Source organism: Zeus faber, assembly GCF_960531495.2.
Source record: "Zeus faber genome assembly, chromosome: 7".
Taxonomy (NCBI): domain Eukaryota; kingdom Metazoa; phylum Chordata; class Actinopteri; order Zeiformes; family Zeidae; genus Zeus; species Zeus faber.
The window spans coordinates 32612974-32634350 of record NC_137203.1 but is presented as its reverse complement, the minus strand read 5'-3'; the positions used below and the strand labels follow the sequence as shown (position 1 = coordinate 32634350).

The following is a 21377-nucleotide window of genomic DNA, read 5'->3' as shown; positions in this document are numbered from 1 at the left end:
CTGACCAGCGATGGACACTTATCACCTGGTCCCCGGGCGCGTCCACGTACGCTGCCCACTGCTCCTGGCTGTGCCCCCGGAGGAAGGACAAGCCAGGATGGGTCAAAAGCAGAGAATCCATTTCACCGGCCACCATCAAAGCACGGCATGTGTGTGTGTGTGCAAGCATGTGTTATAGTGTGTTGTGTGATGAATAAAGACTGTTTCTTCTTTCTTCTTCTAAAAATTTACAAATTTAGGCGATTTTGGCCTTAACCTGGAAAATACTTTGTCACTATAAGGCATACATCATACATAAGGCACTCATTGTCACATTCAGGTTGAAATCCGCTGTTTGAATCCGCTGTACTTCTCTAAGTCCGGCATAATATCAGATTCAGCGTCGCTGTCATTCTCAGCGTCGTAGTGAGCTAAAGTAGTAAGATTTTTAAAGGTTGAACTCTATCAAAATGGTTTTGAATTGTGACTTCACATCACGTGGAATATGGATGAATGATCTTCACCTGGAGCATTTTCTTTAAAAGAAACGATCATTCAGTGTTATTCAGCGCTGTTCAACGTCTTGTTAAGTGAACTGCGTTTCCCCATGTAATCTAGCGGGAATATTTAACTCCACGGTTTAACATTTTTCTACTATTTATTAATCAAACTCGGTTTTGAAAATACGTTGAGAGTTAAAAAAAAACCACAAAGGAAAATGAAATTGTAAAAATGAAAGTTTTTTTCGATTTATTTGGCTGCTCCTGGTGATTTTAGAAATGCGCAATATTGCGGGTTTTGCTGCAGTGTGTCACATATGCGCGGGAAAGAGCAACTTTCAATGAGCACTTGAAATGAATAGGCAGTCCCTTTGGTGTCCTACTGCTGTCATCCAGTTGCACCGGTATAATCTGCCATGCTTTTGCATTCTGATAGTACAGTGTTTCCCATACATTAATTTATTTGGCACCTTCTGAAACCATCCAAACGTCTTCAGACATGATGGTGTACATCCAAACTTTCACGGATCACGTCTCCTCCATGGAAATTACGTTAAAATCCTCTGTTCACTACTGATGTTTGGTGAGTCCGATCCACTCTCCTGACATTAATGACTGTCACTCTATTTTACAAATTCCTGTAATTATCAACCATAGACCGAAATCACGTAATTTCCCTGTAACATACATGTATCTAAACAATTTACTACCGGTTCGGACTCCAACTATCATTCCCCTGCAAAGCCATGCACCCAGAACAATAAAAATGGCTCCATTAATCATCAGGTCACTAACTAATAACTCTAGTACCCAAAACCTGGATTTCTCTCGACTGATTGAGACCTGGCTGGACAGAAATGGCACAGTTGCACTCATTGAGTGCAACTGTGCCAGAACACCTTCTAATTTCAAATCCATCCAAATCACTAGAGCTGATAAGAGAGACGGTGGAATAGCTGTTGTCTTCTCTGATATCTATGTATACCTGCAAGGAAATCTTCCTCTGAGAATTCACGTCTTTAGAACACATTGCTATATCAATGTACTGCAGTGCCCAGATTTTAATCATCACTGTCTATCAGCCACCAAAATCTAAATGTGGGTTTCTTGCTGAATTCTCTGAGCTACTGTCCAAGGTCTCCACTGATTATGATTGTGTAATTATCTCAGGTGATTTTAATATTCATGTTGACAATCAAATAGACCCAGATGCTCAACACTTCATTAGCCTATTGGAGGCATTTGACCTCACTCAGGATGTTTCTGGACCCACCCACAATAAGGGGCATACTCTAGACTTAGTCATATCACAAGGACTTAATATCACCGTACTCTGTGTCATGGATGTTGCTATTTCAGTTCACTGTTGCATATTATTTGACGTGTCTGCTCTTCCTATACAACACAGGGGTACCCAAACAATTATAAAATGTGTCATTGACAGTAATATCATTGAAACCTTTAAGAGAATTGTAAATGAGTTACCGCTGTTCATGGCATCATCAACTGAGGATCCTGTGAACAACTTCAACTTAGAAATACAAAATATCATTGATAACATTACACCTGTTAAAACTAAAAACATAGAAAAAGAAAAAGCCCACTGGAGAAATGGAGCGGTTGTTAGGCAGCTTAAGAGAGAGTGTCGCCAGGCAGAACGAAAATGGAGAAAGACAAAACTTCAGGTTCATCATGAAATTTACAAGGATAGACTCAAGAATCTTTGTATCCTTCAAGAATCAATACAACATAGAAATGAAACAGGCTGGACAGTCTTTCTTCTCAAAAATCACTAATGAAAATCTCAACAATAGTAAAGTGCTTTTTTCCACTGTTGATGGACTTATTAATCCACCATCTACAACCCTATCAGAGATGCTCTCCACTGAAAAATGTGAAGCGTTTGCTCCATTCTTCAGTAACAAAATTATAGCTGTCATATAAAATATTAGTGCCTCAACATCCAGAAATGAACCTACCCTCCAGTTCTCCAGTAATATGACTGTTGCCATGTCTCACTTCGTCCCCTTCGACATAAAAAAAACTGGACAATATTGTTGGTAACTCAGGTCCTCCACCTGCTGCTACCACATTTTTTAAAACTGTTGTAAATGCCTAGCACATGAGGTATTATACATTTTAAACAGCTCTCTTCAATCAGGTATATTTTCTGCAGCATTTAAGTCAGCTGTCATTAAACCACTCCTGAAGAAGAGCAATCTCGATGCAACAGTTATTGCCAACTACAGGCCCATTTCCAACCTGCCCTCAGCAAAATACTTGAAAAAACAGTTTACCTTCAGCTTAACAACTGTCTAACATCAAACAGCCTTTTAGACACTTATCAATTTGGTTTTCGACCTCACCATAGCACAGAAACAGCGCTTATTAAAGTTGTGAACGATCTGCACATAAACACTGATTCTAAAAAATGATCTGTTCTTCTGCTCCTGGATCTTAGTGCTGCCTTTGACACTGTTTACCATCAGATTTAATTAGTGAGATTACAAAAAATGGGTTGGCCTATCTGGCCCGGTTTTAAACCGGTTCAGAACCTACCTACAGGATAGGCAGTTCTTTGTGTCCATTGGAGAATTAGTGTCGAACAAGGTGAATATTATATGTGGAGTGCCCCAAGGTTCGATTCTGGGCCCATTATTGTTTAACCTCTATATGCTCCCACGTACACAAAATATAAAGAAACAGAAAATGAATTACCATAACTATGCAGATTATTCACAACTGTACATATCCCTATCTCCTGATGACCTACTCCCCATACACTCCCTCACTCAGTGTATTAATGATATTAATGCATGGATGTCACAGAACTTTTTACAACTGAACAAAGATAAAACAGAAATACACATCTTGGTGCAAAGGCTCAGAGACAGAAAATTGCAGCTCATCATAGTTCTCTGTCTCTGGAGAGCAAGAATGAAGCCAGAAATCTTGGTGTAATCATAGACGGCAATCTAAATTTTAAGAGCCATATCAATCACATCACAAAATCAGCCTTCTCCCATCTAAAAAACATTTCAAAATTATGAGGCTTCCTGTCAAAAGCAGACCCTGAAAAATTAATCCATGCATTCATAACAAGTAGATTCCACTACTGTAATGGCCTATTCACCAGCTTCCCGAAATCAGCTGTGCAGTGGCTACAATTGCTCCACTGCACGCGTTCTCACTGGGACAAAAACGTTTGAACACATCACATCTGTTCTTAGATCTCTATATTGGCTCCCTGTTAAAACTAGAATTGATTTTAAGATTCTGCAATTTGTATATAAACCTATAAACGGCCTTGCACCTCAGTATATAAAAGAAATGCTAATTATACACGAACCAGCATAACTCTCAGGTCCACAGACAGTGGTCTTTTAACTATCCCTTGTACCAACTCTAAAGCAGGGCCTACTGTATCTATGCCCCAAGTAAATGGAACACCCTGCCTCAGGGCCTGAGAGAGGCCCTCACACTGAACACTTTTAAAAGCAGGTTAAAAACCTTGCTACTCACTACAGTCTTTGACTGACTTCTGTGTGTGTGTGTGTGTGTGTGTGTGTGTGTGTGTGTGTGTGTGTGTGTGTGTGTGTGTGTGTGTGTGTGTGTGTTTTCTCTATGTTGTGAGATTTGTGTGTATGCTGTGAGCTCTGTTTATTCTGCACAGCTAGCGAGCGTGTTGCGTGACGGCGTGACGGCACCAGTCGTATGACTGGTGCCGTCATCAACGCGCCCACTCACCGAGGGTGAAGAAGGATCATTTACCTTTGTGCGGATCTTTTGTGCACCAACCGTAGCTGCTTCGTACTCCTTTCCGGTTTTCTTTATATTCCTTTCCACTCTTTTGTTTATATTGTGGCTACATCCAAATACATATAGCTGTCGAGTAACCACTGGTGATTGGATTTCACTTACTCACTCTACAGTCCCGCACAGAGACGTTGTGAGGGGCAGGTGCTCAAAAAAATGTAAAGGCACATGGACCCCAGCTCCAGTTCTAGGCATTTTGCCGCTCTGGGAAAACATAGCAGCACATCGCACGTGCGCCGAGGTGCAAGGTTCATGAGGTGTTCCTCATGAATATACAGTTTGTCGCCCAGACAATCCCCTACCTCGATACCCATTCATGCTTAAATACCCCTTCACACCTGCCCCATGGCACCATTGGGTCCAGGGGGCAGGTGCTCGGGCACCCCTCTCCCACCCCCTTGCACGTTCCTGCCGATCTATATGCAAATCCTGTGATTATAATAAAGCAATATACTGTATAATATATTCTCATAGAGAAAGATTTCAATTTATTTTGTTTCCTTAGTTTCTCACTTGTATGGAAAATGACACACCTAACTCAGAGAATTGGAGTGTAGTTTTTTTTTTTCTTCTCCAAATAGAGGTGCGTGCCGACTCTAGTACTTTTGTTTTTATTTCAGATCTGTTTATTTTTTTTTATACCTACATGTATGAAACAAAATTTTCACAAACACAACTGAGTTAAGGGATGTCCCGCTCTGTTCCGTTCCAAAGAAACCTGTGTCCCCACTGTCAGGACGCACGTCTCCCCGTTGCTTTTTGTTACTATGGGACGTAATTTCATAAAAACTGGATGTTTTGTGTATATAATAAATTAAATACTTTACTTGTAAATAATGAATCCTGCACTTCTTTAACGGGGAGACCACATTTTCCACATTACAGTACCTTCTATGCGCGTGTGAACCACCCCCCGCGCGCAGGCCCTCCCCCCCGTAACATCAGATACCCCCTCCCAGCAATCGGCATTTGGAATTTTGCACGATTGCCCATGCCTAATTTTAGATGTATTTTATTTTACTCAATTTCCTTTTTGAATAAAAAGAAAACGCCGTGCCAAACAGGGACACTCTCTCAGACAAAAAACAAATCACATACAGTCGGTTTGTGTCTTGTGTGGCTGAAATAAAATGCTGCCAGTACCTGACCAATCAGAAATGTTTAGCGCTGCAAGCCCAAACCCCAAAGTTCCTGGACTTTTTATAAGTACTACCCTCCAAGCAGGGATCTTTTGGTTCTGGGGACTTTGTCCCTGGAACTTAGTTTAGACCCTGGTCCCCGTGGTGGAAACACACTGAGTTCCTCCAAAGGCTCCTAGTTCCAGGGGAAAGTTGCAGGCAAAAATCAAATCGCTGTCCTGGGAAATAACAAATTTTCTCCAAAAGCAAGCGATATCAAAATCCCTTGAATATGCTAATGTTTTACATTCCAGTGTATCGTTCAGAGTGACCACTCCCTCAGGGGCGGACTGATCTACAACACAACAAAAGTCCCCTTCCACCCCACCTCTTTCGATATGGCCACTGTACTTATTGTTGTGGTTCATTTAGGGCTGTGATGATAACCCCATGACCGCAAATATCATGGTCACCACGGGGTTGAGCTCATTACCGTCATCACCGTTAAAAAAATAAATAAAATAAAAATAATTTATATATATATATATGTGTGTGTGGGTGTGTGTGTATACATATATATATATATATATATATATATATATATACTGTATATATGGAGTAATGGAGGGGGCACGGAGGAACGGGACACGGCTCTCCGGGAGCGGGAAGCTATTGTTTCACACATATAAAAATAGATTTATGATTCCCCTTATTTACAATTCCTCATTTAAATGTTATCCTTGTGCATTTTTATAAGCTTCTATCTGTTTTATCTGTTATTGTAATGCACACTGACTGAGAAAAAGAAAAGAAAACGAATGCTCGACTAGAAAAATCTCAGGGGCAAATTCACAAAAATATTGCACAGCTTTTGTGGTTGCTAAACTGGCGCAGAAGACTGAAAAATAAAGCCTGAAATTCACAAAGCACTCACAAACGGTGAAAGTGCGCTGCCACAAATGAGGTATTATGCATTTTTGGTGCAAAATTGGCCCTTTCTATGCAAATGAGCCACATTGCAAAAAATATCCAACCCACAAACACCGGCTCCATTAGCCACACTCAGTTAGAGTGAAGTTATAAGCATCTGCAGAGAGCTGGTGGTAACTGCGTGGTGGAAGAAAAAGGAACCGCGGTGCCTCCCTCCGTGCCCACTAGTGGTGTAATGGAACATAGTTGATCCGTAATCAGTACAGGTCGCCCCCTGCGGTACGGCTTGCATGTGAACCGCGGATCAATTGCAAAATTTAACCATCATAGTGAAATACAGTTTTACTGCCGCTGTTACTTTTCAAAGGAATAATTCCATTAATCTCGATGAAGAGTTGCAGTGAAAAAAGATAGACAAGACAGATGCGTGCTGTGCAATTAATGCGTTATGGTACATTGCGCTATGTTGCTGCTACTTTAAGACATGTCGATAATAAGCTACAACGCTGAAGATAGCTCCTGATTCGCAGCTTCTGATTCGGCAATCAAGGGAAACCTACCGCTGAAGTTAGCTTCTTATTCGCAGCTTCAGATTTAACCTAACGCTGAAGTGAGCAGCTGATTCACAGCATCGTGCATTCAAATTCCTCAGAATTTTTAAAATTTGTTATGTACACATAGACCACCTAAAATCATGTCTAGATCTTTACTTATATTAGTCAAACTACTGTACTTATAGTTACGAAACCTGAACTAGATTATAATAAGAAGCCAATATTGCATTTATAACACCATTTCTGATTTGTGAAAATATTGTTCTATTCGTGAAAACAAGAACAAGGTGGATTTTACTGTATATTTTCCACACTGGCTACATAAAACCAGGTATATTTCAAAAACGACTGTACTTATAGTTGTCAAACCGGGACTAGATCATAATAAGAAGTCCATTTTGCATTTCTAACACAGTTTCTGATTTGTGAAAGTATTATTGTATTTGTGAAAACAGGAACTAGGTGGATTTTATTGTATATTTTTCCACACTGGCCACATAAAATCAGGTATATTTTAAAAACTGCTGTACATATAGCTGTCGAACCTGGACTAGCTTATAAAAAGAGCCCCTATTGCATTCCTAACACAGTTTCTGATTTGTGAAAATATTAAGTATAGATCAAGACATCGTTTTAGGTGGTCTGTGTGTACAAAAAAGTCCAAAAATTCAGAGGAATTTGAATGCACCATGAAAACAGAATCTGTTAATCTGTGAATCAGCTGCTCACTTCAGCGTGAAGTTGAATCAGAAGCTGCGAATTGGAAGCCAACTTCAGTGTTATGTTTCCCTTGACTTTCCCCTTAACTGCTGAATCGGAAGCTGCGAATCGAAAGCTAACTTCAGTGTTGTGAATGATCTGCTATGTCGCCGCCATGCGTCTGCGAGTCTGCACGTCCGCTATATTGGAGCGGTCAAGAGACGTTAGTAAACAAATACTGTATGTGTATTGAGAGATGCAGACTTCACTACAAAGTTCACTGTAACTTCTTTAATTCTGAACCGATTTTCATAAAATGTAGTTTGTTATAAATGTGAGAAATTGAACACGATACCGGTTTCTTAATGGAATTCAGTTACTGGGGGTGGATCTAATCATATATTTCATTCACTACCATGTGTAAAGGATGAAGGTATCATACATGCCTCATATTGCAGTTTATTGCAGTTTAATTGAGTACTGAATATTTGATGTATTTTAAGATTTTATTTAAACCATGGACATTTTGTATGTTTTTTCATTTATGACCATGTGCAAAAGTTCCTTTCTTTATTTGTTTTACAAAATAGTTGGAAAGCAAACTTATATTTGTCTCCCTTCTTTTTTTCTTTTGCTGATCCGAAAAGTGACTCAAAACTGTGATACGATCCGAACCGTGAGTTTTGTGATCCGTTGCACCCCTAGTGCGCACAGGAGGGCCAAGGGGCGGGGCACACACACAGAGACCCACACAGAGACATAAGCTGCTTTCACACATGCACTGCAACCCTGAAATTATCCAGACATTACCCAGAGGAGCTGTATGTGTAAACACAAATTACCATATTAGTTGGACCAGACATTTCCCGGACTTTACCCAGCCAGCACCCTAGTACAATGTCTGTGTAATGTCTGATTGAGAGGTATGTGTGAACAGAGCAGGTGATTGTCTGGAGCATTCACAGCGAGCGAGTGGGCGTGTCGCATGTTGTCTCTCTCATGTGCCAATTATTCACCTTCGTGGGAATCTTCATGCATAGAGCCTAGCTGCTTCACACTCCGTTCTGCTTTCCTTTATAGTCCTTTTGCTTATATTGTGGATACATACATACATACATACATACATACAAATAAATTAAGTCGGTAGCCTCGTCCACCATCATGGGCATGCTAAAACTGCACAGCATCATTGCGTCACGCCCTGCCTCCTGCACGCTCTAACCAGGCTCTGCCCCTCATCTAAACCAAACTGAGTATTTCCAGATGGTGTAAATGCTTCTGACACGGACAATCTCCAGTTGTGTGCTACATGTGTGAAAGGGCAACTCTAGACAATGTCCGGATAATCAGGTCAGGTGTCGGTAATCAGATCATGTGTGAAAGCAGCTATAGAGACCCGTTACACTAGCAAATGTATCCCATTGAGGTCTACCCAGGGTGGTTGCGCATAATGGCTGTCCAATCCCCCCTCTCACAATTTCCATTTTATTCCAATCCCAATCGGCGCAAATGGGGGGCTTGCTGGTGCTAAATGCTACAGTTTTACATTTGCATTAAAAACTTTCAATCTAAATAACTACTGTCCCACAATAATTGTAAGTTTTATATGTATTTAAGACTGATAATTTGTAAAACAGGCAAGTGTACACTGGCGTAAATGCGTAACGGAGGCTGTCCATTCGCATGCCTGTTTCCCGTTTCTACAAATAAAACAAATAAATTACATTGTGTTTCTATATTTTGCAGATGTATTAACTTTACTCCTTTTCCAAACAAAATACATGTGTGTTAGGAATTAATACTCCTGCCGGTGCCCCTGACCAAGGCTCTTGCAAAGAGCTGGAGTTGGTCCCCGGGTACTGTACTGCGGCTGCCCACTGCTCCTAGGTATAGGATGGGTAAAATGCAGAGGATTATTATTCCCCTGCTGGATTCCTCCAGAGGGGGAATAATAAAAAAAAAATAATAATAATAAAAAATAATAATAATAATAAAAAAATAATAGTAATAATAATAATAATAATAATAATAATAATAAAAAATAAATAAATAAAAATTATTGAACGAAACAAAACAACCAAGTTTGTCAGCGTGTGTTGTTCATAATTGGCTACAGAGACATTTTCTATCTACAATATGATATGATATGATTTTTATATCATATTGTAAATACTGTATATTTATGTGTGTTGCTTACCAAAGGATACCAACTGAAGGGCTAGGTTTGCTTTTTTTTTTTCAAACCAGACAACATTAAAATATTGGTTTCCATCATTAAAGCTGTTGATAGCACAATCTGGCTGAATGCTTTACTATTGATACTTACCACTCTGCTGCAGCTTCTCACTATTCTTGAACTGCTTTCCAATTTCCTCATTAAAAAATGCAAAACAAAAAAAAAACAATTGAAACTCTGTTTTGAAAATGGGAAACTTAAATATGTATGGAAAAAGGGATATATATATATATATATATATATATATATATATATATATATATATATATATATATATATGTATTGTACAAAACTGCGGTGTTTCAGCATCAAGCATCTCATCGCACATCACCCTTTCTCAGTCTTAGTCTCGTTCCCACAGTCTGTCAGTATCCACGTCCCCAGCGTTCGCAATCGCCACGCCCAATTGGTTGCCAGGTGGAAGCAGTGCAAATTCCTGTTTCTATTTTTATGTTAGTGTCCATATAACCTAAAGAGCTGATTTGCGTTGGTGCAAAAGAGTCATTCACAGTTCAAAATGATGGGAACTATCCTTTAAGTGCAAATTGTTTTGAGGCAAAATAAGTTCACATATATGCATCATTTACTGCAACAATAGAAACATCTGGAATCATTGTTTCCAGTTTTTGCTCCGAGCATTGCCAGTCTATGTTGTCCAGGAAAAAAAAAACTTTTGTCAGCAACCACGATACCTCTCCCTAAATTACAAGCTGTAATTTTAGGATGGTTCACCTCAAATGACACGCCATGTTTCTTTTCATGTTTTCTTTTTATTTTTCTTTTGTTCTACAGGGAATATGGTGCAATTGATGATGTGGACATTGATCTGCACATTGATGTCAGCTTCCTAGATGTGAGTATAATACCCATAGAGGTGAATTTGATTATTGGCCGACCAAGATGTTTAAGGGATACTAATACTAATATTTTGGGAATTTCGCTTTTGTCTATCTTAACCGGATTCAGACGAGACGGTGATTATCAGCTGTGCACCAGCTGTGAAACTCATTGCGTTGGTGCTGTAGGGTGTTCCAGTTGAGTCAGCATTTTGTTGATGGCAATGTTCAGACGCAAGGCATACACTTGCCAACCCCCAAATCGCTCGACAGCTGATAGTCATGAGACAAATTGAACTGAGCAGACAGAACATACATTGCATACTACTTAAAACCAGCATATTACGTTAACCTAATTAAAAGAAAATAGAAATAAAGTGTCTTGTTTACTGGTATTCTCTTTTAATTCACATATCCACTTGCTTGATGTTATGCACCACCATTAAGGTGACTTTCATAGGAATTGTCATGATTGCGTTTCGACTGCCGACTTGACAACATGATTATCAAATTTCAGCCTTTAATGGCTTTGGGGGGTTCCTTCCTTTTCCCAGCTCATTTTTATTCATTTCTCATGATATCTGCCATTTTCACTCTGAACTCTCCCATTAGGAAGAGATTGCATTGGCATGGGATGTGATCAGGAGAGAGCCTGTTATAGTGCGACTTCACTGTTCACTGACGCAGTACCTAAATGGCACTGGTGAGTTTGGAAAACATTTGCTTTTACTTTCCACATTTCAACACAAATTAGCAGTATTTTTTTTTCAGCCTGTGTTACTTACAATTTCACCCTGCTTCTTTATTCTTCTGTCCCCCCCACCCCACAGTACCGACAGTCGATGTTTTCCAGGTGTCGACGAAAGACAGATTTGGACTGGGACATCAGCTTAAAAAGTGAGAAAATAGGCCCAATTTAACTATTCCTAATAGAACTCCACTCTTTGCCTTCTGTTCAATAAAGTACTGGATGCGTTATTATTATTAGTCAGGGGTGTCACGATTCCGATTCAAAATCAAAAATCGATCGAAATGAGCGTTTCAATTTCAAACTTTGAAATCACAAGCAGGTTCGCGATCCATTCCGCATTTTTGTGGGTGAGGGTGATCAAGACAAAATAAATGTGATGTGTTCTCTAAAGTAATGTCATCTGAAAATAAGCTGCATAGTGTATCACTGAAGCAAGGTTTTTCCAGCTGAGCTGCATGGGCGCGGGGGGGGGGGGGTGGAGCCAAGCCGCAGCCGAGCCGAGCTTTCAGCTTGTGCGTTGTTCCTAATATAGCTTGTTCCCTAATAATGTGCTCTGATTCAATAAAATATGATATATTTTACAATAGGCATTTTCGCACCGCAGGAAAATATAGTATATTTTATTTTATGCCATAGTTTTTTCTATATTCATAGTTCTAAGAACTTTTGGAAGAACCATCCCTTTTTTTTGTGTTCGCACTGCAGCATGATTGTAGTCCCTAGAACTCTGTTTTAAGGAACTCTTTTAGCTCTTACTCCAGGGCAGGGACTAACTGGCACAAGAGGAACCTTAAGTGATGTAAATGCATGGGGATTGGTCCAGATGTAACTGTCCCTTGCCCCTGGTGCACTGAGGACAGTCCGCCCTGGTCAAGTCGCATCAATCTACGTGGATCAGCCCACGTACACTCCGTGGTAATAAAAAAAAAAAAAACAATTTAGCAATAAAACCAATAACAAATAAAACATTTTATTTTTATTGTAGTGTAATGTGTTTATTTTATTAATTTTGTTTTCCAACATTAAATAAATGAAGCAAAAAAATCCCTGTGCGAGCCCATGTCTTAAATTACACCTTGTAGATCTAATATGAGTGAAGATTCAACAACTGGATAGCTTATTTCTATCCTCAAATTTGTTCAGAAACACATTTTGGTGCACTGATAAGGTGAAATACATGAAAGTTGACGGACTAATACAACACGGGGCTTGGAAGTTGTGCTGAAACCCCATTGGGTTTCAGCACAACTGAAGGTGTTTAGTTCTTGGGGGACCTCCCAGTTCCTAGTTCCCCTCAGGGATCCCAAGAACTATTTGGCCCGAAAACGATGTCCACTTGATTTGTCCACTTGAGAGGGCAGAACAGAGTACCGGCAGCTTGTGAGAAATGCCAAAATGCACCGGTACGTGCTCCATAAGAGTAGTGAACATATGGATATGATTTAGATTGTGATATCAAAGATAAGATAATAATGTTAAATGGAACATGGTGCAATATGATGAGTAGAATTTGAAAAACATTTGGATAAGAGAAGAACATACATACATACATACATACATACAGTGGACACAGACGTGGAGGGTGGAAGAGAAGAGACACACACTTGCAGTCGCAGTGAAAAGTTTGTCCCTCTACTGTTACGGCTACGGCTCCCAAGTGTATCTATGAAATTTTATTAAATATTTTGTTTATATTCATTCCACTACAAAAAAATAACATTATTTATGATTTTATGTGACTGGACTCAAAGTTACTGATTGACAAACAAATGTTTTTCTTTTCAAATCAAAATGTCATAGTCAAACAATGGCATAGCCATCAGTGCTGAAAAAATATGTTTAAATCGAAAATCGAATCATGACCTTAAAATCGAAAGTCAAATCAAATTGTGTATTTGGACAATCGTGACACCCCTATAAGTCAAAAAAAATTTGATAATGAAGGAAGGACTTGACACCCCTTTTTCATAGAGTGACAATCTGTAAGGTTATTGTTCTGTCGCCAAAGAAGGTCCGTAGAAGAAGCGTTTTCAGACATATAACAGTTTGAGCCTGTTAGTGCCAAGAACGTGCTCTTTTCGTCGACTTTGACCATAATAACCCCATTTTATTATAGCGGTCAGGTGAAGCTATTCTGTCAATACTGGATCAATTTAAAAGAGTCAATCACTCTTGAATCACTCTCGAGGTTGAATCCCAATGATCTAAAAATCAGAAAGATCAGAAAATTAGTTCAGAAAGAAAACGTACCCCATTAGAAAGTTATTGACTCTTTTACAGCAAATCCCCTCTTTTGGCTACATCTTTCCTAACCTAAGAGACTAGAAACAGGAACTACTTCCTACTGGCAACCTACTGTAGCCAATGTTATGCTTTGGATGCACTACAGCAATTGCAAAAAGTAGTGCCAAATTAAGAAATGTGGGACCATTATCCAATTTTCCTGTTTTCTAAAAGGATATTCAACATGATTTTTAAGCGTTAAACATTTGCCACATTAGAATGCCTGTGAATGAAGGCCCATTAGAAGCTTCTCACTTTGCATTATAAGAAGAATTCGAATTTAGAACTCTGCAGTAGAATGGTAAGTTTTCAGTAGTAAAGCTTGCAGCAAGGTTGTGCTGTGAACGGTTATAAATGATGAGAACCAACATTTAAATGAGGCCAGTGTTAAAAAGTGGTGAACCTATCCTTTAACCTAAAACAATTAATTATGCTATTCTGCCACCTCACCTCAGATTTTCAATGGAACTCCTCTGGGACGGAGTTCACAAAAGCCAATGAAATAACTGAGTACTGTGGTCCACTGTGTGGAAATAATTAACTCATTCTTTTCCTTGTTCATCAGGATCATGCAAACATTTGTCATCCAGCAGTGGAAGTGCCAGAGTAAAGAAAAACTCAATTGCACACACAGCAAAAAGCATAATGATAAAAAGGTTAAATCTCCATTGCACATCTTCTCAACACTTCGCAGGTAAGAGAGTCACAACACTTCACTGGTATAGACAAGATTAACATTTCTATTTCAATAAACTGAAAATAATAGATAATCTTAACTAAAGTTATGTTAAGGAATAATCTAGTAATACCTAAATATAGTACAGGGCTCAACACTAACTCATAAAAGTGGTTGCCAAGCTGGCAACCAGGCATCAGCTTTTGGTTGGTGAAACTGAAAATATGGATGCCATTTTTAGTAGGGCTGCCCCCAAATAGTGGACCAAACGACGAGAAGAGTCTTAGTCGACCAAGTTTTTCATTGGTCGGTTACCCACAGGAAAAAAGAGAACTCCATTCGGGAGCTACGCCTTGTCGAAATGAACCATAAAACCTATAGGGCTGGACCCTTGTATGAAACGATAAAAGTCTGAAAAAATATTGCATATACTATAAAAATATATTGCGTATATGATAAGAGCCATTTGAAACCGTTCACAACAAGTCACATTCTTCAATAACCAAATCGTATTTTAAATGCCCCAACGGCGGCGGTGCTTCAGGGGCTGGGAAGGCGCCGCAAGTCTATGTTCCCGGGGAAGCACCGAGGTCAGGGCGGAGGGGCTCTGTAGCCGCCAGCTTTACAGTGGGGATTTACAGACAGGGATTCACAGACCTGGGAAATGCGCCCGACAAGAGGTCCGTAATGAGGTGGCGCCGAAACTGGGAAAACCGTCTTCTGTATGCCACATTTCAGTGCAAATTATGTCGATGTGTAATCTAAATATGTACATTAATTAAATAATAATAGGGCCTAGTAAGTTTAACCAATGTTATGTTTAACCAGTCTAATTAAAGGCGGCTTGCTTCATGCGTGCGCACCACAGAGCGCTTGTAAATGAAATATTTAATGACTGGTTATTTTTAGGTTTTGTATTTATTTGTAATGTAACACAATGCTAAAATGTTAGTTATCACATTCTTTCTCGTCCTGGAACTCAAACCATTTTCTAATGCCCCAAAAAGACATATAAATAATGAAATTATTAAGTAAACGTGTGACAATTAGTCGACTAATGGCTTGAACTGACGACTAGTAGTTGTCTAGGTAAACATTTAGTCAGGGGCAGCTCAAATTTTTAGTCATCTTATATTTTGAATAATTAAGATAATATGCAGTTATACATCAGCTAAATAATGGAAATGTGACACAAAAGAATGTTTAAAAGCTTTATTAGAGTAACCAAACAAAATTCTTTGTAGTTTATGTTTTATCTGATACTTTACAGAATTTGAATCTTCGGAGGGCAAAAAACTGACTGAAGTCAAGACAGACAAAAGCTGTGATAACAATAACTCCTCTGGTCACACTTGGCCGGATCACAATTAGCCAGTGTCTCTGTCTCTCTTACACCCACCTGTATATGCTCACCACACAGACAATAAGAATCCCAAAAGTTTTGTTTGTCCCGTCCTTGTTAACAATGGTAAATTCAAATTTGCATCTTTCCTTTTAAAAGTAGCTCTCCACCAGATGAGGTCTGAGCCATGCTCATTATTAATGTTGTCTGTCTACAAAGATTCCGTAAGAACTGGTTATTGTAATTTAACGGCTATATGTTGACAAATTTGACCAAATTGACTAGAAAAAAAATACTAAAACTAAAGACATTTCCTGTATATTTTTTATTTTATTTTAGTTCGTTTTGTAAATAGAAAATATTGTTTTAGTTAGTTAAATTTTTTTTTGGTCAGGTTTGAACTAAAATGTTTTTTCACACCTAATATAAATTCTTAGTTTGGTTGTAGTTAACTGTACAGTATACCATACATGTAAACTCATGTATGGTTTAAAAAAAGGTGTGAAATATGCTACTGGTGTTAGGTGACGGTTTTCCGAGTTCCAATGAACGCATCACTTCCGACACGCACTACAGTTTTCTGAGGCTGTGATTGCCGCATCCGCTCCTTCGTTCTAACGTAATATCAGAGAATGTAATAGCGTTGTTCTCTCGAGCGGATAAAAAATGCTAAAATGGGTGACTTTTCTTTTTGTTTTATTCAGGTTAATTTGGTTCTTTGTCAGTTTAATCAATTTGCACATTTGTTTGTGATGTTGATGGGTTAGTCGAATCTTTCACCCCATAGTCAAACAGCTTAATTTGCTTCGCCATTGTCTCTAAAACAGGTGCCTGTGTGCACCAGTGCATGCACAATTGCACACGTTCAGCATTCTGGTTCTGACTGTAACAGCAATATTCAAACGTTTTGCTGTTCGCTGTCCCAATTCTTTTTGTTTGAAAGTGGTTGTCAAAGGCGCCAACCAGAGGCCAAGAAATGGTTGCCAATTGACTCAATCTGGTTGCTGAGGGTAACCGGGCAAGGGTTACTGTCAAGTATACACTATTTCTATATATACAGTACCAGTCCAAACTTTGGACACCTCTCCTCATTCAAAGGCTTTTCTTTATTTTTACTTTTTTCTACATTGTAGACATCAAGAACTATGAAATATTTTTCTTCTAAGTAGCCACCCTTTCCCTTGATGACAGCTTTGCACAATCTTGGTATTCTCTCAACCAGCTTCATGAGGTAGTCACCTGGAATGCTTTTCAAACAGGCTTGAAAGAGTTCACCAGATACTGTATGCTGACCACATGTTGGCAGCTTTTCCTTCACTCTGCGGTCCAACTCATCCCAAACCAGGTTGGATGATTGTGGAGGCCAGGTCATCTGATGCATCACTCCATGACTCTCCGTCAGTCGTGGTTTCTTTACAGCGATTCAACCGTAAAGGCCTGATTCTCTTCTGGCTGTTTTATTTCCTGCAAAATACCTGCAGGTGTAATTAACTGACCTTCTTGTTTGGGGTAAATTATTTTTATTTGGTACCATGTGGTGGCATTCTTTTTTTTTTTTGTAAAATGATATTTATATATAGCCTTAAGAAGACTGATTTTTTATGAAGAAAGTCCTATTTTGATTCAAAAATGTGTACATTTGAGTTTATTTGTTTATAGGTTTATGAAATACATTATTATTGTGAAGGCAGTTTTCTGTTGATTCACAAAGTGCAATAAAATAACTGTTCCGCCAAAATGGGTGAATAAGCTTTATAAATAATCGTGATCACAATATTGAGCAAAATAATTGTGATTATCATTTTAGCCATAATCGTGCAGCCCTACTGCGAACTGATTGGCTCAAACGCATTGAGAGATCCAGGTGACTACCTCCAGGTGACTACCTCATGAAGCTGGTTGAGAGAATGCCAAGACTATGCAAAGCTGTCATCAAGGCAAAGGGTGGCAACTTTGAAGAATCTAAAATCTGAAATATATTCCACTTTTTTGGTTACTGCAAAATTTCATGTGTTATTTTACTATTATCTACCGTATATCACGATTTTCCTACAATGTAGAAAATAGTAAAATCGGTAGGTGACCTGGTGCTGTATATTCCAGGTACAGTATAGACTGCATATACAATACTATATATACTGTGTGTGTGTGCGTGTGCGTGCGTGCGTGCGTGTGTGTGTGTGTGTGTGTGTGTGTGTGTGTGTTTACGTGCCCATGCGTGTGATATACATTATTTTCCATTAAAACTAGTTCGTGTTGAATTTTAGCTTGTCAGGGATGCTCTACTTTTGGGGAAATTTTCCTTTTGCATATTTTACAGAGATTCAAATGAGGAGCTCACTACCAATTTCATCCTTGTGTGTCCAGTACTGAGATCATGATGGGCTGCATGCTAACAATGTTATCTCAATGCAAGGTTGCATCAGGTTGATCAACTGGCCTTGCTCCTGTGAAATTAGGGAATTCAAACTGTAATCTCAAAAGCTGATTTATTTAAGCAATACCAGTGTTCCCCCTATATGCACCAAACAGTAGCGGTACGCCGCTGGTACGCCTCTGTTGAATTTTTATTTTTTTTTGAGAGAGGAGAGGAGAGGGCTCCATTTTATCTCTAACTAACGTTATATTATTTTGCGCTATGGACATTTCATATCCAGGTCAATTCACACTCCTGTGAGTAAAGCATATCAATCAGAAACGTTGTGCTTACCTGATAATCTCAGCACAGCAATTGTAACAAAAATCACTGGGTGTGCTTTTTGGTTGTTGAACAGTCCTGCAACTTGACGAGTATTGCATAGTAACGTTACAGCAAACGCAATTATTTGAGAGGAATATGCAAGGAAACTCATCTGAGAAATAAACATTTCGAAGATTCATCTTGATACGTTTTGTATCAAGTATTCATATAGATAGTAGGTATTCCACATGCACGGATTCTTTTTCCTGGAGGCGGGCCTTAATATTCGTGAGGGCCACCGTGATGCGCCAAAGCTGTCAATCTGAAAGACATGACAGATTCCCTCACCCACTCACTCTCTTCGCCTCACTCTCTTCTTCTTCCTTATGTATTTATTTATTTAAATTTTGGAACAAGTTCCCCAGTTAAGAAATAGCTTGCATTCCACTCATACATATTATTTGGATAGGATTCCCTTAAAGAAACGTCATCGCACGCGCACATGAAAATTTCACCTCCGCTGCTACAACTCCATCCCAAGGAAACACTGAATGCATATTGCGTCTTCATGACCAGTAAAAAACAAAAACATCAAATGAGATCTCAGTTGTTTTAAGTGCATTCAGAAATATTTTTGATGCATAATGCATCTGCAGGGTGCAATGATAATAATACTTTTCACTCACTCACACAAGCAACTTGTGCAATAATATAGATATTAGCAATAACACTGGTGTTACACTGTACATACTGTAATAACTTTTATTTTTTATAAAATGTATATATTTCTTACCTATATACCATAATAATAATTTATCCTGTACATAGTATCGCATTTGTATATCTTAACTATGTGACTATTTCTGTTTTTGTATTTTTGCCTATTTGTATGTATTTGACATAAACATTTTAATATATGTTTTTATTTTTTTCTTCCAATTTTATTTTGTTACAATTTTTATTCTCCTTTTTTTCTGTGAAGCTTTTTGTTTTTTAATGCTTATGGTCCGTACTGAAGTGCACCAAACCTCACCAGAAGAAATTCCTCGTATATGTAAATTTAGCTGGAAAAAATGAAACCTTCTGATTCTGATACTTGGCAACCCCCAACTCACTTAAAGCAAAACCTCGCAGCTCAAAATCACAGATGTATCAGTGATTATGCATCACAAATTGTTCAGAATGTAACTGGATAAAAAAAAAAAGGAGAACCTTTTTTCTGTTTTTATTTTTACTTTATCAAGACAAAGGTGTATTCTCTAAATTATTAAATCCTTAAGAGCAATTTAAGGTGTATTTCTCTAATTTCACAGGAGCCAGGCTAGTTGTTGTCCTTTCAGCCTCACATTAAGACAACATAGTTAGCATGGCCGTCACATTCTTGGTAATGGACACACGAAGATGAAGCTTGCGTTGTCCTTCTCATCTGAATCTGAGCAAAATAGGTCATCAAATAATTATCATGTCAAGTTGATACATTGTGTAAAGGAGACATGCAATTGATTCTTGTCCTCCCATCCAGATCTCCCAGCTATCCTCCTCCTGGCTGCGTAAAGAGCAAAAAGAAACTCAAGCCAGAGCAGGATGGCATGTCCAAATCCCACCGCCTCCTTCGCAGGACCTGCTCCAGTACTGTCAAGCAGCAAGTGGAGGTGGATGGCTTTAGCCCTGGTCCAAGCAAGTCTGCACACAAGCTCCTGGGCCATTCTCTCTCTGGCGACGGCCGTATGGAGCCGCCGGCGACCCCGATGTCCCTCAAAACCCACCGCCTGTTGGGCCGGCCCTGTTCAGCTGGCATCAAGCCTGAAGATTTCCCCCCGATGCTGCGGCCGGCCCACAAGCTTTTCCCCCGCTCGTGCTCTAGCGACCCGCACTGCGATCAGCCCAGTGGGGGCGTGAGCGTGGGCGGCATAAGTGGGGGAATCAGTACGGGTCTCGGAGTTGGAGTGGGCGGGTTGAAGGCGCAGAGACTTCTGAGCCGGTCTTGCTCCGGTTCCATCAAAACGGAAGAGATGGACGGGCTGAGGCACCACCACAGGCTACTGAGCAGGTCTTATTCCAGCAGCACCAGGATGGGCAAACCAGAACCAGCGCCGGAAGTTAGGCGCCTTTCTCTTACCTCAGGGCTCATCGGTATCTTGGCCCCATCACTTGCCTCACCGCCAGCGGTAAGTTCTCAGGCACAGAAAGAGGGTAAGGTGAGAAATCACTCGGTACACCCTGTTTAGTACACCCTGTTTACTAAGGCAGCTAGATTCACTATACGGTAATGTTTATTATTGCAGTAACATTTCTATCCCTAAGAATGACGATCTCAGTTCTAATTGAGAAAGTTGTGAGAGTGTTGTATTACAGTATGAACTCATTGACCTGAAGTTCTTCATCTATGCAAAGCTTGTCGGATAATGACGCTTGATCTCCTCCCCGTTGTTTTGTAGCCGAACAACGGTGCCAAGTCCATTCAAATCAGAGATAAAGCTTTTCTTGTCCAGGTAAACAAACCTTTACTTCAAACCTCACAAAGTCGTATTGTCAATCAAGTTGTATCGTTTGTAATTATTCGTTGTTCTCAGCTCAAGTGAAATATGTTCTTTCCTCCGTACCAACAGCTTTGCTATGCAATGCGGCTCATTATGCGGTTTCAGAAGACAATTTATAACCTGGCAAATGCCGAACATAAATGAACACCACAAAGTGCTCAGTAGAGCGCGGATATCTGCACATACAGCAGAAATCATATATGTATGAATGTATGTATATGTATGTGACAAATAAACCTCTTGAATCTTTAATAATGTGATACATCATCCAGTTTGGATGTAGGCCGTCGCTCTATGATTTCTCCAGGTTCAGGGGGGTGTTGGAGCCACTCTTGGTGGTGACAAAATTTGTCACCACAGCTTTTTTCTTTCCATTCACTGTTTGTCACACCATCTGCTTTAATGTGTTGTGTCAGTATCAGAATTATGAAGAATTA

General features: G+C 39.4%; 1 protein-coding gene across 1 annotated transcript in view; it reads left to right on the top strand.

Annotated features, from left to right (window-relative positions):
* Positions 1-21377, top strand: part of parp8 (poly (ADP-ribose) polymerase family, member 8) — a 59652-nt gene that overhangs the window by 19986 nt on the left and 18289 nt on the right. The window contains exons 8-13 of the mRNA XM_080003324.1: positions 10625-10685; positions 11281-11371; positions 11499-11565; positions 14268-14396; positions 19923-20568; positions 20839-20892. Of these exons, the coding sequence (XP_079859450.1) occupies positions 10625-10685; positions 11281-11371; positions 11499-11565; positions 14268-14396; positions 19923-20568; positions 20839-20892 (1048 nt within the window). The remainder of the gene's footprint in view (positions 1-10624; positions 10686-11280; positions 11372-11498; positions 11566-14267; positions 14397-19922; positions 20569-20838; positions 20893-21377) is intronic.